Below are 16,406 nucleotides of genomic sequence, written 5' to 3'. Positions count from 1 at the left end.
AAAAAGTGTCCAAAAATATACTGTTCACACTGGATCCGATAACCAATAACCACATAACAAAATAATTGTAAATAATTGGCTACACTGAGAAAGAAAATGGAATGAAAGACCACAATCAGGAAGATTATGGTGAAATTCCCAAGTTCTTGCTTCAGACACACACACAGTAGAAATTCTTGGAAACATTACTTTGACTAGTTTCCCTGTGCGCTAAAGTTTTGAGTAATCAGGTTTAATATTACAGTAAGATTCTTCTTTACATCCCACTTTATACAAAGAGAAATACAAGACAATGCATTTACTGTCCAATACAATGAATTAAAAGTTGTGGTGCAGATCAGCTGTGTGCAAGTATCATACAGTATGTGCACATTAAATGAAAAAACAATGACACTGTTGGAACAACAAGCTCTTGTCCACCATATGAACCCTGTTCAGTACTAAAAACTACCTTCTGAGCTTTAGTTCTGATTAAATCAGAACCACCAGTGTTTGAACAACAACAACCAGAATGTGGTGCAGTGGTGCATTTACTGAGAGAAACAAACAAATGTAGAATTAAGGGCAAATTATATTTATTTACTGATAATGACTGATAATAGATTTTTTTTTTGTTTTATTTTTATTTGGTTTTATTTTTTTGTTTTCTTTTTTTTTTTGGGAGGCAATTTAGAGAGTCCAATTAATCAATTTGCACGGGGAGAACACAGAACTGGCCACAGAAAACAGCCCACCAGAGGAGTGGAGCTGTTTTTATGAGGCTGCCGTGCTCTTCACTGAGCCCACCGTGCTGCCCTGAAATTTCAGTTTTCTTTTATATATTTTTTTTTCTTTTCTTTGTTGGGGGCAATTTAGAGAGTCCAATTAGTTTGTGTTTTTGTGATGTGAGAGGAAACCGGAGCATCCCGGGGAAAACTCACGCGAACACGGGGAGAACACAGAACTCACCACAGAAAACAGCCCACCAGAGGGGTGGACGTGTTTTTTGTGGGGCTGCAGTGCTAATGACTGAGCCCACCGTGCTGCCCTTAAAGAAAGAGGGGGTGAAGGATAGAAAAGTGAAGAATGGGGGTGACATAGATAGATAAATGGATAGATGGATAGATAGATAGATAGATAGATAGATGATAGACAGATAGATAGATAGATAGATAGATAGATAGATAGATAGATAGATAGATAGATAGATAGATAGATAGATAGATAGATAGATAGATAGATAGATAGATAGATAGATAGAGAGAGGAATCAGGGTGGAGAAGTTGGAGAAGGGCTTACTGATCCACACAAGATGTATTTGTGGAAAGCCTTTGTAATTCTTCTCTTGATGCGTTTCCACAAGCTCTTCTTCTTTGTCTTGACCTCAGTTCTAGTGTCGGCCTCTGAGCTCTGCTCCAATGATGTCGCAGTCGAGGAGAGAGTTGGATGAAGGACTTCATCTGTGTGGGTTATTTTGACGTCAGCATCTCCTGTGGGTATCATTTCGATGCCAGAGATTTTAGGTAGGCCGGTATCCACACAGTTTTTGGGTGATGTAACAGCCACGGGTGTAGTTGGTAATTGGACACTGAAGTCTTCAGATTCCTGCCACGATGTGAGAACTGGATGTTGGAAGTTCAAGTTGACATGTTCCTCCAATGAAACAGCAGCCCGGGAGGGAACTGAATGTTGGACGTTGAAACTTCCATGTTGTTGGTTGTCTATGTGTGTTAATTGAGTCCCAGCATCTCTTGATGGGCTCTGAGGGATGCTGGCAGCAAAAAATTCATGGTCCAGAACCTGTTGAGCATTGATCCGGTTGGACACATCAAGGGTCAGCATGCTTTTGATCAAGCTAATGAACATCTTCTGATCCCTGTGGTGGTCAGCGTCCTGCTTCATGTTTTGCTCTATTTCATCCAGAGATTTGAGTGTGACACTCCTGGTCTCGGACGCACAGAATCCATGTTCATGATAAACATCCTCTGGAGTCTTGAATGTCCAGCGTGAGCTGCTGTTGTCTTGGGGATAGAAATAATCACTAGTGTACAACCCATTGTCCAGGAGGTCATCCGGTGGCTGGCCTTGGGTTTCTACGATATATCTGAGCATATCGTAATGCGTATCGCCCGGGTACAGCCAGCACCCCATGGCCAGCTCTGCCATCACTTGACCCAGAGCCCAAATATCAATGGACTCATCGAAGGGTACTCCCAGTAACATTTCTGGAGCACAGTAAAAGAGTGTCCCTATACAGTCACCTTGGTGTAGTGCTGACACTGGACGTGCCAGGCCAAAGTCAATAAGTTTGACTTTCAATTGTTGATGACTGCGGTCAACCATGATGTTATCAGGTTTTAAGTCCATGTGTGTGATACCAATGGAGTGCAGGCTGGCGAGAGCTGTGGCCAGCTGATATAATATCGGCTTCAGCTCTCCAACGGTAAAGCCCCTGTCCTGCTCCTTCATGTAATCGCGGAGGCTCATATCAAGTAGCTCAAAGGTGATGCAGATATTTTCTTTGTCAAAGAAAAATCCGTCCCATTGGACGACGTTGCAGATGTCACGATCCAGACACCGCATCCGCTTCAGGACGGCAATTTCACTGATGGCCTGTTGCAGAACGCCTTCCTGGCCCTTGTTGACTTTGACGGCAACTGACTTCTGGACTCTGTATTGCGGCATTTTGCCACAACACCAAAGCTGCCCTTCACCAAGAATTTTTCTTCCACCAAGTGGCAAGTGCCAAGTGTGTTTCCTTTTCTAATACTGAGGTTCTTAGCCATGTCGATGGATGGTATTCCAAAGGATTGTTGATGGGTGAATTTACCGAAGAATTTCTTTCTGCGCTGGTAGATGCTCTTGTTTTCAGCTTGCTTGTGGTTGCAAAGTCCTCTCACAGTGTGGCTAGATTGTCTGAGTTCTCTCTCATTTATACACTGTTGAGGGTGGCATCATCAATGATGTAATATATTTCACGGGCTGATTGACTGTGACCTCACGTTCGGCCTTGCCTTTGATGTGGTTAGTATGCAACCAATGGAGACACAAGCTCCGCCCACATTCCACCAACGGCTGAAAAGTTTAATATAGAAAATTAAAGGGCTCAAAACTCAACACTGAACTTCCTCTGGTTACAGCAATACACCCAATAAGTCTGCAGTATAATGTAGAATAATTTTAATAAAATAATTATTCGCTTATTGACTTTGATAAGCGGCCAGTGCTTCATGTGGCTTACCGGTAGGGTCGTATGTCCCTCCTCGGACTGTTTCGGTCCGTGCGCCCGTTGAAGGTCACAGACACACAGGCAGTGAAACGTTGTTGTGCTTGTCATGGGGCTGTTGGCATTTCTGCCTGAGTCTAGAGAGATCTGACGCCGTTTCTCCGCTAGTAGTTGACATTTTGCGCCGACACTTTGGTGAGTTCAGTACAAGCGTGAGGCAAGTAGCGGTTATGCTAAACTGTAATATTGTTTACCGAGTTGACTTGTGCTGAGTACATTAGCAGCTAGCAGCGTTAGCCGAACGGCTAATCCACGTTTACTCGTGCTAATTTGCGTTAGCCGACTAACAGACTGTTCTGAGTTGCTAAAAATGCGAGACATACATGTCCCTGTATACTGGTGTATTTGTAAGACTGTTTATATTCAGTGTAATGTGAAGTGTAGTGTTGGTAAACGCTGCTCAAGAGATAATATTAGTGCCTTATATGTCAGCACACATTGTATTAGCTCCGTGAAACTAATAGATTGGATGCTGGTTTTGTAATGGGTGGTTTGTGTTTTAATCCCTTTTTCCTCATAAGCAGTTGTACAACTGAATTACAACTGACCAGTATGCTAATTTCTTTTCAGCTTTATTCTGTGGTCATTAATGTTGACAGGTTCGCTCACGAAGTTAAATGTAGTTTGACTGTGAAAATCTCGAAACACAGGAATTTTCTTCAGGCTTCCAGAGAGTCCCTAGAAGATTTGAGAACTTTGTATTTATCAGATGGTGAGCCTCAACCCATAGGGAATTGAAGCTCACACAGTTCTGTGGTCAGGATTTTCACATGCCCAACTGCTAACAGATCAACCGGTGGTTGAGAACAGTGACATTTACAGACCTATTTATGTCTTTTTGCTGAATGTATCCTCTGGTTTCATTGGGTTGTTAACATATCAAACCCCAGGTATTTTTGCAAAAAGTTTTGTGGCATGTCCATCATCTTTGGTACCCATCTTCTTGGCTTGTGCTGTATTTAAGATTTCTCATAGTTGTTATTGTTACTGAACCCAATTTCACTAACTTCATATAACCAGTGGCATAGGATGGTGCTCCACTATCGGCCTCTGATTGGGAGAGGAAGCAATAACTTGAGTTAGGTGAGTGGGGAGGTGCTGAATATTTTATGTGGGAGGACAGAGAAGACACAAGGCCTCAGTTGTCATGATTTGTGGTAAGACATTTGTTGGATGTTTAAGGGGTAGCTCGTTCCACAAAAGTTAAGGTGTGCCTTTTTAAACAGCTGTATGTCTGTGGATATTGCAGTGTGGCACACAACTTTTATGGGGGTTTGATTTCTTGTTGTGTGTGAGATGTCGGTATAGCAGGTATGCAGGAATGTATTGCAGGTGAACATTTTTTAATCATTCATTTAATTGTTAATTTTGTATCTATTGTTTGTGCTTTTCACAGTGACTGTTCAGATTTATTTGCTGTAGTTAGCCTGCCCGGCCTTGCAGGGCCTGTAGATGAAAAGATCTGAGGGTGTGCCTTGTGAGAGTGGACTAACTCCTTTTATTCTTGTTTATTTATAGGTCTCCCTCAGGTCCCCTCATCCCACCTCCCTTGCAATAGACCACAGCAGCAGTTAAATTAAGGCCCAAGAGGCAGACATCCTGCAGCAGACTGAAAATGCAGAAAACCAGTTGCATGAATGAAATGAGAACATGAAGACTGCTCCCTAAAAAAAATTGAAAATTCTCAGCTGACCATGTGTCGTGCAATGACAGAAATGTCAAGATGAGGGTGAGGCAGAGGACAAGGACGCAGGAAAGGTGGTCCTGCCTGCATCTACAGTCTGATCATCAGGTGTGTATGACTCTGACTTCTCCCTCTCTCCCCTTTTCCTTTCTCAGTTGTTGTTGAGGAACGCACAACAGCTTAATAACTCATTTTACTCATCAGGCAAGAAAAGACTGGCAGAGCCATGAAGTCATAAAAGTTGTGTTTTTTTGCCACTATGGCTAACGCAGTGGCTGCCTGAGCTGGTTAAAGCGACAACAAATACAGCTAAATGATCATCATTCACTCGCAACAAGTGGTCGCATGTGTGATCATTTTGATTGCAGTCTTCAGCCCTATCTGTGTTGCCAGTGTGGACATTGATGCAAAGACTTCAGGCTCAGAAGATGACAGACCGTCTATCCAGCCATCACCCCGAGAGCTGAAGGGGTGAAAGCGGAGGCCAGTTGTGGACCAGCCTATAAAGACATCGCATTGGGTGAGTCACAGTCAAACTGATGACAGTGTGGTGTTTGCTATTGATTACAGTGAAGCCAAGGTTAATGTGTATAAAAAATGAAGTTCCTACATTTACTAAGTATGTCATCATGACTCACGTCATTTGCACACATACAATGCATACATGGAGCCGACTTTATGACTACAGATACTTCTCACTGCACAGCACGTTTCAGTAGGCCCAGATGAACATTTTGATGAAGCCTGGAAGAAAACATACTTTAGAAGTAATACTTAAATACATTTCTGCCATTTTTTTTTTTTAAATTAACACCTCCTCGTGTCAAAGATCTGTAATGTTACATGTATGTCACACTGTTTGTTGATGGTGAATTTATTCCCCATGTGTAAAAGTTTCAATCACTCTCCCCAGTGGGAGGTGTACTCTTATGTTTACATGTTTAAATATTATGCATCTCTATTAATGAATGTTGACAGTTGACACTGTGGTTTTTGCAACATTTGACTGAAAATGACTACAGAGCAAATCTTCGAAAATTACAATGAGCAATGAGAAAGTGACATTTTTTAGACTAACACAGTTACATGGTTACATACCCTTTTCATGAAAAGCAGAGTTTTTGTGCAGTTTTGTGTGCTGCATCTGGTTAACTATCCCTGTTTTATTGGAGTGAGCATGAGAATGCATCATACAGTTTGTGGAGATCTGTTATTTACCACATTTGTCCTGAATTGCTGAAACCAAACACTTTCAATAATCCGCTAGACCAGTGGTTCTTAACCTTGTTGGAGGTACTGAACCCCACCAGTTTCATATGCGCATTCACCGAACCCCTCTTTATTGAAAAATAAAATATGATTTTTTTCAAATTCAAGACATAGTTATATGTTTTACTGGTGTACAAAATGAGCCGTGCATTAACTTCACTTGTGTTCTTGTATTCCCCATCTCCATGCAGCTTAAGGAAGTGTTCCTTTAGTTTTGCCGGTGCTAGACTAGAATTGCTTAACTTGGCATTGCAAATCATGCAGATAGGACGCTGACTCCCATCACATTCCGTTATACATGTGAGTCCATGTTGTACATATTCGTCCGACCACTTTCTTTTTTTGCTCAACATAGTTAGTATGGATTAAAATATTAAGAAAGAAATCACACAACGTACCATCACGACAGTCACAAGTCAACTACTGAGCACACCAAATTCCCTGCAGCACAGATTTGGCCAAGCAATGTAGCGTGATCACCTGCAGCCAGTGATGGCCAAGCGGGGCATGTCATCACGAATCATATGAGTCGGGTGTGTGTCTTGACCTCCGTCGAACCCCTGAGACTGACTCACCGAACCCCTAGGGTTCGATCGAACCCAGGTTGAGAACCACTGCGCTAGACCTAAAAATTAGAAAAAAATTGTTTGACATGGGCAGAATAATTAAAATGACTGTTGGGTTGTTAATTCACAGATAATATGTGCAATTTTACTGACTTTTCTTAGTTATTCAGCAATAGAAACAGAAAACTACAAGTTTAAATTTTTCCCCAGTGAATATTAGTCAAAATGACAGATAGACTCTGGCATCAACCAAAGCTCTTTCAGGGTGGAGGATGGACAATTTATTGACCTAAAATCTGCTTTGTTTCATTGTGTGTTTTAATGCTGAGACTTTGACAAGTCTAAGAATTTACTGATACACTGACAGCGTTACATCAAAGTTTGGGGTGTGTTCAAGATAGCAGTAATGATGTCTATCACTGTCAGCTGTAATATTAATGTGAGGCAGACTTTGTAGGAGACAGTTCCTGTGATTCCTAAAACAAACTTTCAAAACATACACACGATTCACTTCAGTTGTGTTGATTTCATATCCACAGAAAATGAAGGGAATATTAGAAGAAAGTTGATAGTTGTTAACTTTGTCATCTGACCTGACTGCTCTGACAGAGAGATAAAAAGAACGCTTGCAGCTGAACACTGCCCTGAGTCCTAGCTACCCATGCATCCTGCACATGAGTGCTTTTAGCTGCCCTCTGAGCACCAGGGACGAGGGCCAGATTTCTGGGAGCTAAAACTGGGAAGAGGTAAGTATTTGTGGTATGGTCTCCTCACTACCAGAGTGGGGTCCCAGCTTGCTGGATCCCTCTCCACAACCTGGCTCCTCCATACCTCACTGAACTCCTGCACTGACACACTCTCACCCACACCCTCCACTCTGCTGATGCTGGCCTCCTGTCACCCTCCATCTGGACCAAGTACCAGACCTGGGGACATGGAGCTTTCTCCACTTACCAGAAGCATCAGAGAGTCCTCCTCTCACACTCCCTATTCAAGAAATCCATAAGGACACATCTTTGCAACCCTGCCTACAAGTCATAATCCATTTTCCAGATGCTGCTTCGACGTTAAAAAAATTTTTTTTTTGAATTTTTTTTTCTACTTTGTGAAACATCTTTGAGTGTCTTGAAAAGCACTTTGTAAGTATTATATAGGGAAAAAGATGAGTTTCATATATGCTGATTTTATACTTTTCATGCTGTTGGCTGCCTGATTGATACTTTAAAGATACTGTCAGCTGCCAAACATGCTCCCTAAAAAATACTATTGTGTCCTTTTATATTAACCTAGACCAGATTCTGCTGTGTTGTTTTCTTTGTTTTCTTGCAGCACTGATGTTGGATGACTCGAGGACACAAAATAAAAAGACGACTGAAAAGAGGGCCCCGGCAGAAGAGACAAATGAGACACAGCTCCAGAAGTCACATGACGATGAGGGGCTGAGTTTACCAAGTGAATGAGCTATTGTCTGCTTACACAAGTACTTAGTTTACAGCATATAGTTGTCTGTAGAAATATGATTTATGTGAGACTCAATCAACAATGTATCTGTGTGTGTTTTTCCTTCACAGCCCCCTCCTAAACCCCAAACATTTTAAAATAGGAAGTAGGGAAGAGTCCTTAAAGATGAAATAGAAAATGAGACACATCACCCAGATATGAGAAGAAATGACGTAAACTGACCCAGGATCAGCATATTACATGTCTGGCAGCTCAACTAACACCAGATAACTTGATGAAGTAAACTGGATCATGAGATATTTCATGTTAATATTAGCATATGCATTTATCCGGCTAAAATGCAATTATCTCTGAATTAATGAATGTTTTTTCTGTGTTTTTGTTTTCTGTGTAGGTTTGCTTTCTCCAAGACCCTCAACAATCACAAGGATCAGATCAGGACAGGGAGCCAGATGAAGGACAGCCACAGGATAGGAATCCCCATTTCGGAGCATGAGATGTGGAAAGAATTCTTATTATTACATGAATGGTGAGACAAAAATGAAATCTAATTCATTCGTGTGTTACTATTTTGTGTATCTTGTGCTCCATATCAAGAGGCGTCGTTAGCTGTTCCTGTTTTATCTCATAGAGGGATGCAGGAGCTGGAGGACACCAGTCCATCACAGAGCTACACAAAGAAAGACAACTATTCATGCTCACACTCACACATTTAGAATTCTAGATTTACCTTCCATGCATGTTTGGATTGCAGGAAGAAATTGGAGCATCTGCAGAGAACCCACCCAGGTCCAGAGAGAACATGAACTCCACACAGACAGAACCAGCAGGTTGGTGCTGTTAGCTGACTGTGCTAATCACTGCATCTGTGTCCATTTTTTTTCATAAAACATTTTAAAATCTTACAGGATGAAGAAACAGTGAGAGGAACCCCAGGATGATCAGAAATGGAAGAATTATGCCAAGATGGGACGACAAAAAGCCCCAAACAGAAAAAGAAGAGTCAGACCAAGGAAGAGAAAGAAGAACGGCTTTGACTAATTCCAAAGGTAACCTTTCTGAATTGCAATGTGTCCATAGACACTGTTTAAGCTGTGAAAAAAATCTATGTTCAGGCAAACTGTGTGACATCCTGATATTTTGGTTATTACTTCAAATAAAAAGGTGGCTTTAAACAGTCTTCTGCATCATTTCATTGTCTATTTGTTAACACTTATAGTAATTGTGTGTTTCACCTCAGCACAAACAGCTGGTGGAGAGGCTCTGCTACATTCCAGACGTCCCTCCTACTGCCAATGCTTTCCAGTTCTTCCTGGGGGATCCCGAGGCATTCACAGGCCAGACAAGATATATAATGCTTCCTGTTTTGAGTCTACTCCGTGGTCTCTTCCAAGACGGACGTGAAAGCTCCGTGAAACTAATAGATTGGATCAGTGGTTCGGTGAGTCAGTCTCGGGTTCGACGGAGGTCAAGACACACACCCGACTCATATGATTCGTGATGACATGCCCCGCTTGGCCATCACTGGCTGCAGGTGATCACGCTACATTGCTTGGCCAAATCTGTGCTGCAGGGAATTTGGTGTGCTCAGTAGTTGACTTGTGACTGTCGTGATGGTACGTTGTGTGATCTCTTTCTTAATATTTTAATCCATACTAACTATGTTGAGCAAAAAAAGAAAGTGGTCGGACGAATATGTACAACATGGATTCACATGTACAAAACCCAAAACCAGTGAAGTTGGCACGTTGTGTATAGCGTAAATAAAAACAGAATACAATGATTTGCAAATCCTTTTCAATTTATATTCAACTGAATACACTGCAAAGACAAGATATTTAATGTTCAAACTGAGAAACTTTCTTTTTTTTGCAAATAATCATTAACTTAGAATTTAATGGCAGCAACACATGGCAAAAAAGTTGGCACAGGGGCATTATTACTACTGTGTTACATCACCTTTCCTTTTAATAACACTCAGTAAACGTTTGGGAACTGAGGAGACCAATTTTTGAAGCTTTTCAGGTGGAATTCTTTCCCATTCTTGCTTGATGTACAGCTTAAGTTGGTCAACAGTCCGGGGTCTCCGTTGTCGTATTTTACGCTTCATAATGCGCCACACGTTTTCAATGGGAGACAGGTCTGGACTACAGGCAGGCCAGTCTAGTACCCGCACTCTTACTACGTAGCCACGCTGTTGTAACACGTGCAGAATGTGGCTTGGCATTGTCTTGCTGAAATAAGCAGGGGCGTCCATGAAAAAGACGTTGCTTGGATGGAGCATATGTTGCTCCAAAACCTGTATGTACCTTTCAGCATCAATGATGCCTTCACAGATGTGTAAGTTACCCATGCCTTGGGCACTAATACACCCCCATACCATCACAGATGCTGGCTTTTGAACTTTGCGCCTATAACAGTTCGGGTGGTTCTTTTCCTCTTTGGTCCGGAGGACACGACGTCCACAGTTTCCAAAAACAATTTGAAATGTGGACTCGTCAGACCACAGAACACTTTTCCACTTTGCATCAGTCCATCTTAGATGAGCTCGGGCCCAGCGAACCCGGTGGCGTTTCTGGGTGTTGTTGATAAATGGCTTTTTCTTTGCATAGTAGAGTTTTAACTTGCACTTACAGATGTAGCGACGAACTGTAGTTCCTGACAGTGGTTTTTTGAAGTATTCCTGAGCCCATGTGGTGATATCCTTTATACACCGATGTCGGTTTTTGATGCAGTACTGCCTGAGGGATCGAAGGTCACGGGCATTCAATGTTGGTTTTCGGCCTTGCCGCTTACGTGCAGTGATTTCTCCTGATTCTCTGAACCTTTTGATATTACGGACCGTAGATGATGAAATCCCTAAATTCCTTGCAATAGCTCGTTGAGAAATGTTGTTCTTAAACTGTTCGACAATTTGCTCACGCATTTGTTTACAAAGTGGTGACCCTCGCCCCATCCTTGTTTGTGAATGACTGAGCATTTCAGGGAAGCTGCTTTTATACCCAATCATGGCACCCACCTGTTCCCAATCAGCCTGTTAACCTGTGGGATGTTCCAAATAAGTGTTTGATGAGCATTCCTCAACTTTCTCAGTCTTTTTTGCCACTTGTGCCAGCTTTTTTGAAACATGTTGCAGGCATCAAATTCCAAATGAGCTAATATTTGCAAAAAATAGCAAAGTTTACCAGTTCGAACGTTAAGTAACTTGTCTTTGCAGTATATTCAACTGATTATAGGTTGAAATGGATTTGCAAATCATTGTATTCTGTTTTTATTTACAATTTACACAACGTGCCAACTTCACTGGTTTTGGGTTTTGTATAACGGAATGTGATGGGAGTCAGCGTCCTATCTGCATGATTTGCAATGCCAAGTTAAGCAATTCTAGTCTAGCACCGGCAAAACTAAAGGAACACTTCCTTAAGCTGCATGGAGATGGGGAATACAAGAACACAAGTGAAGTTAATGCACGGTTCATTTTGTACACCAGTAAAACATATAACCATGTCTTGAATTTGAAAAAAATCATATTTTATTTTTCATTAAAGAAGGGTTCGGTGAATGCGCATATGAAACTGGTGGGGTTCAGTACCTCCAACAAGGTTAAGAACCACTGCCATAGACTGTATATAATGGTATTCACGCAGCTAATCAACGTCAGGCGTCCTTATGTGCAGCCACCGTTGTTGTCATAGATATGAATCAGTAGATAGGACACTCCCCTTTGAACTGCGTGCTACAGCGAGGCTAAGCTAGTGGGGGCAAAGTTTCAGTGCATTCCGTTGATGTAGAAGGCGTGAAAACGGAAACAAGAAGTATGCCGGCTCACTGTGCAGCATACAATTACACACTGCATTGTACGATTGAGACAAGGAAGCTTGGAATGACTTTTCATAGGTAAGAATAGTTTTTGGCTCTTTTTTCATTATGAAATCTTGTTGAGAGCTTCCAGTCTATGAGAGCTAACTAGTTAGCCACTAGCAAAACGCTAAGGCGAGCTAGCAGCTTGACAACCAAATACCAGACGATTAATAGTAGCTGTAGTATAGTTGTACAAGCAGTAGTAGTAATACTAAAAGTACAAGCAGCAGTAGTAGTATAAACAGTCAGAGTCATAGAAGTAGTATCAGCATTTGTAATAGTATTACAAGTTGTAGTAGTGTAGTGGTAAAAGCCCAATAATCATTATGTGTGATCTTAAAAAGTGTCATCAATGTCAATAATCTATAATATGTAATCCCCAATCAGTTATTAATAGTAGTAGGTAGCTTCTGAGCATTAAGCACACGAACACCTGTGTACACAGACGTACAGGTCACTGTGACCTGTGCCAGTTTGGTATGTGTTGTTTTCATCACCTAAGTGCTTAGCAGGTGCTGTGCTCATTACGGTGCCTGGTGCTACCTGCTCCAGTATACACGTTTCTACTTTTTGTCATTAAAATGGTATGATGATGAGACTGTGACCAAGAGATGCCCTGATGAAGGTCTGATGTACCCTGATGATGCGCTCCTGGGTCAGTGTGACCTGGGTCAGTGTAACCCAATGTACCTAAGAAAAGATATGTACAGTAAAAAGATGAATAAAGAGGGTTGATGAGGATGGGCATGGAGCCAGAGAGGGGAGGGCTACCTCCACCTGGCAAAACTGCCCATCCCTCATTATTTTTTGGAAAGTACCAAACAGACCAGACACCATTAGAATCGAAACCAGTGATATAATGGTGTCAAACGAAGGAGGCCTGTCACAAAAGAAGGATGGGCCTGGGGCGTGGAAAACCCCCAGGACCAAAAAGTATAAAAGCCAGTGCCTCAGGTGGGGTCTTCAGACATACCCTGGGATATCTCTCAGTGTGTTCGACCTGTACGTGGAGGAATAAAACACATCTTCTTTGAATCTGAAGATTGAATCTTAGACTCTTTTCTGCCTTTATTGGAGAGACTTAGGCAGTTATTATTTTTGGACTTGTAAACTCTTTAGACAAGCAGAACTGAAGAACTCTCAAGTTGTGAAGACATTTTTCCACAACAGTAGCAGTGCCAGTATCAGCAGCAGTAGTTAGTGTACTACCACTACTACTAGTAGTAGTCACATTGCTATTACTACCACCAATACTGCCAATAGTAGTTACAAAGCCTAACTCATGTATATCCAGATTACCATCTATGTTCTTCCTCCAAACCCATTTTATGATTGGGATTACAGGCAGTTCTTTAGGACTGCTCTCAAATAATTGAAATGTTACTAAACAAGGTTATACTTATCAAATTAAATAGCTCTGGTCCCCAGTATATTGGCGAATTCAGTTGTTTGTACTTAATTTATTAGCATGATTTCTTTTTAATATGTTGTGTACAGACTTAATTACTTCTCTGTCTACTTTTCTTACTCCATGTAGGTTTCCCAGAGACTATGGGTTGAGGAGGAATTGGAAGTTTGTCGGCTTAGACCTGGTGTCATTCCATCAGTGTTAAACTTCCTGGCTCATCTTGGAAGAGTACGTGCCAGAAAGACCACGACCAAGCAGCCTTGAGATCTTAGGCAGCGTCTCCCTGAGGTGGGTGTCACGGTGTTCACAGTCAGGTCTGTGGTAATCCCGTCAAAAAACAAAACAGAAAAAAATCTAGATTATAAATCAACATGTAACCAAAGCACTCTGTGTATAACGCCATAGTATAGGATGTAGTTCAGAAAATGTCAAAGTATAGTATGCTTTACTCAAGAATAACATAGTATGGCCTGTAGTTCATAGTACAGCATGTTGGCAAGAAAAAAAAACAAAACATAGATTATTATGTGGTTCAAAAAGCGCAAAATGATAGGATGTTGCCTAAAATTGTCATGTATGATATGTGGTTCAAAAAATGTCATAGTGCAGTATATTGTCAAAATAGTATGTAATTCAAGAAAACATCAGAGTATAATATGTCATCTAAAAAATGCCATAGAATAATAATTTCATTGCACAAGTAAAAGTATAGTAACTTTTAAAACTGTTCGAATTCTTATATGTTGCTAAAAAAAAAAAAAAACTAAAACAAAAAAAGTCACAGTAATATGTCAATTAAAAAAGCCTATAGTATAGCGTGTCGCCCAACAAACATCATAGTATAGCATGTCGCTCTAAAAACGTCACAGTATAGCCTTTAGTCCACAGCTGTCAGTAGGTGAGGAGCAACACAAAAACAGTCCAAACGCTGGTTTCCAGAGGGTTAGACGAGAATTTATTTGAAAGACTAAGTTTACAACAACACAACATGTGAAGGGGTTAAAAACAAATGGGTGTTAGTAAAATAAAAATAAATCAACAGAACTAAAAGTGAACTTCATGTTGACATTGATGGGCATTCCAACTAGGAACAAAGTAAAAGATAATCAATACGAAAAAAAAACTCTTCCTGTTCACCTCTTAAAACCCAAAAACACACCGCAGTAGCACCCTAAACTAAAACTACCAATGGGTTTCCTGTTTTCCTTTCTGAACAATTCAAAGGTCCCTCTCTATCTCCCCACACATCCACCAACCACTGGAACACATCTCCAAAGTTCTGCCGGGCCAGCTCAGCTTCCCCTCAGAAGAAGTTCCACCAGATAAAGGAGCCTTTTGAGAGGCAGCTGGCATCGTGATTGGACTGTACTTTGGTCTGTTCCAATCCAGCTTCAGCTCCAGAGACGGCAGGCGAGACGAATCAACGGAGGCCTGGTGGACGAAGGCATGCAGCTGAGTACAATCCAGAAAACAACAGAGGAGGAGTGCAGCGGCCCAGGGCCAGAACAACCAGAATAGGATAGTATGTCTCTTAGAAAACATCATAGCCTTTGGTATGAAAAAACGCCATCATATACATCGTATATTGTACAAATAACAAGTCAGAGGAAAGAGACATACATTGTAGAATTGTAGTAATTGTGGGCTGACTGATTTACTGATTATTAATTTATTTTTTACTGATTTACGGTAATAAATACATTTAAAAATGGTGCTACTTTGGCTCTGAACCTTTATCTACCTGTGGTCGCTTTGTCTTCTGGAGTGATTTGATTGGTTATACGTCACAAATAAAACTCCTTTAACTTAACATCTGTAAACAAAAAAACGTATCAACAACGTTTTCTGTTAGTTTGTGTTCTTCTAAGTTTAACTCAAGATTTTAAATACTTTCATTTACTGCAAATGAATATCTACTCCAAATGTCTCACTAATAATCATTATCAGCCTTAAAAACCCACAAAACACCCCTCTATACTCGACGACACTTAGTACAGTCTCGTTCCCCCTTCTATAAATCGGCTTGGATTCTTCCACTTCCTGTTTGTCAAAGTGGCCTTCTACCTGGACAGGTTTTGTTGGAGCTCATGCAACAAACATTTTGGGTAACTGCACTTTAATATGGATGGATGACGCTGAATTAGAGTCTGTTTTAATGAGACTGAGTTCAGATATGTAGCTCTGTCATTAAATAGGAAATTATTTCTCAGAATTCACAGAGAAAAGTCTGAAATGTTTGCTAGGTTAGCGTCCCACGTGTTCTTTGGCTCAGCTAAAGCTAACTCTCTCCAACTTCTGGATATCTTGAGTTACTTGTTAAATTATCTTGCTAGAGGTGCTGAAGCTCAGAAAGTCTGAGATGTTTGTTCAAAATAAGCTCATTCTCAAGTCTTCTCTGAACTGTCCTCTTTTGTTTTAACTTTCCCTATACTTAGGAGTTAATGACAGAGCAGCACATCCAGACTCAGTCTCATTTATGTAGAGATTAAACTTCAGTGTCATTCATTGATGTTAAAGTGCAGTTTTTCAAATGTTTGTTGCACATGCTCCCGACCAAACCAGTCCAGGTGGAAGAGGATGTGAAGAGAAAGCTCCAGAGGATGAATATCACACATTTACGTTGGAAATAAATGTCCTTTAATTAGACATTGTCATGCAAAAGTTGGATTTCCCTTTGTTGAGTGTTTTGTTGATGTTGGTTTCTAAATGTTTTTTGACAATCGGCCCCAAAGATTAAAACCTTCTACGTCTTACAAGCTGCAACAATTCACACATTATCAACTATCTTTCTGACTAAACTAAGATAAAAAGTGAAAAACTGCCTGATTCCTGCATCATGAATGTAAATGTTTTTGGATTTTATGACAGTAAACTGAATATATTTGAGTTTGA

The 16,406-nt window shown here is 40.9% G+C and overlaps 1 protein-coding gene and 1 long non-coding RNA gene across 10 annotated transcripts; one reads left to right on the top strand and one right to left on the bottom strand.

Moving 5' to 3' along the window:
* Positions 1-1,248: 1,248 nt before the first annotated feature.
* Positions 1,249-2,664, bottom strand: LOC129350256 (homeodomain-interacting protein kinase 2-like). The gene has a single exon (XM_055016192.1). It carries the CDS (start codon positions 2,662-2,664, stop codon positions 1,249-1,251), a length of 1,416 nt encoding a protein of 471 aa, XP_054872167.1.
* A 2,253-nt stretch (positions 2,665-4,917) lies between these two features.
* On the top strand, positions 4,918-15,226 carry LOC111589039 (uncharacterized). Of its 9 annotated transcripts, XR_008603395.1 has the most exons (10): positions 4,934-5,057; positions 5,343-5,469; positions 8,114-8,236; positions 8,356-8,524; positions 8,640-8,774; positions 9,000-9,075; positions 9,154-9,294; positions 9,486-9,686; positions 13,644-13,802; positions 14,739-15,226. It is a non-coding gene; the product is annotated as an uncharacterized LOC111589039 (long non-coding RNA). The 9 variants fall into 9 exon arrangements; XR_004846565.2 differs by lacking the exon at positions 8,356-8,524; XR_008603393.1 differs by having other exon boundaries at positions 8,114-8,524.
* The last annotated feature ends 1,180 nt before the right edge of the window (positions 15,227-16,406 follow it).

Source organism: Amphiprion ocellaris, chromosome 12 (genome assembly GCF_022539595.1).
Source record: "Amphiprion ocellaris isolate individual 3 ecotype Okinawa chromosome 12, ASM2253959v1, whole genome shotgun sequence".
Classification (NCBI taxonomy): Eukaryota; Metazoa; Chordata; class Actinopteri; family Pomacentridae; genus Amphiprion; species Amphiprion ocellaris.
The sequence above is the reverse complement of the archived record's forward strand: the minus strand, read 5'-3'. Positions and strand labels throughout refer to the sequence as shown.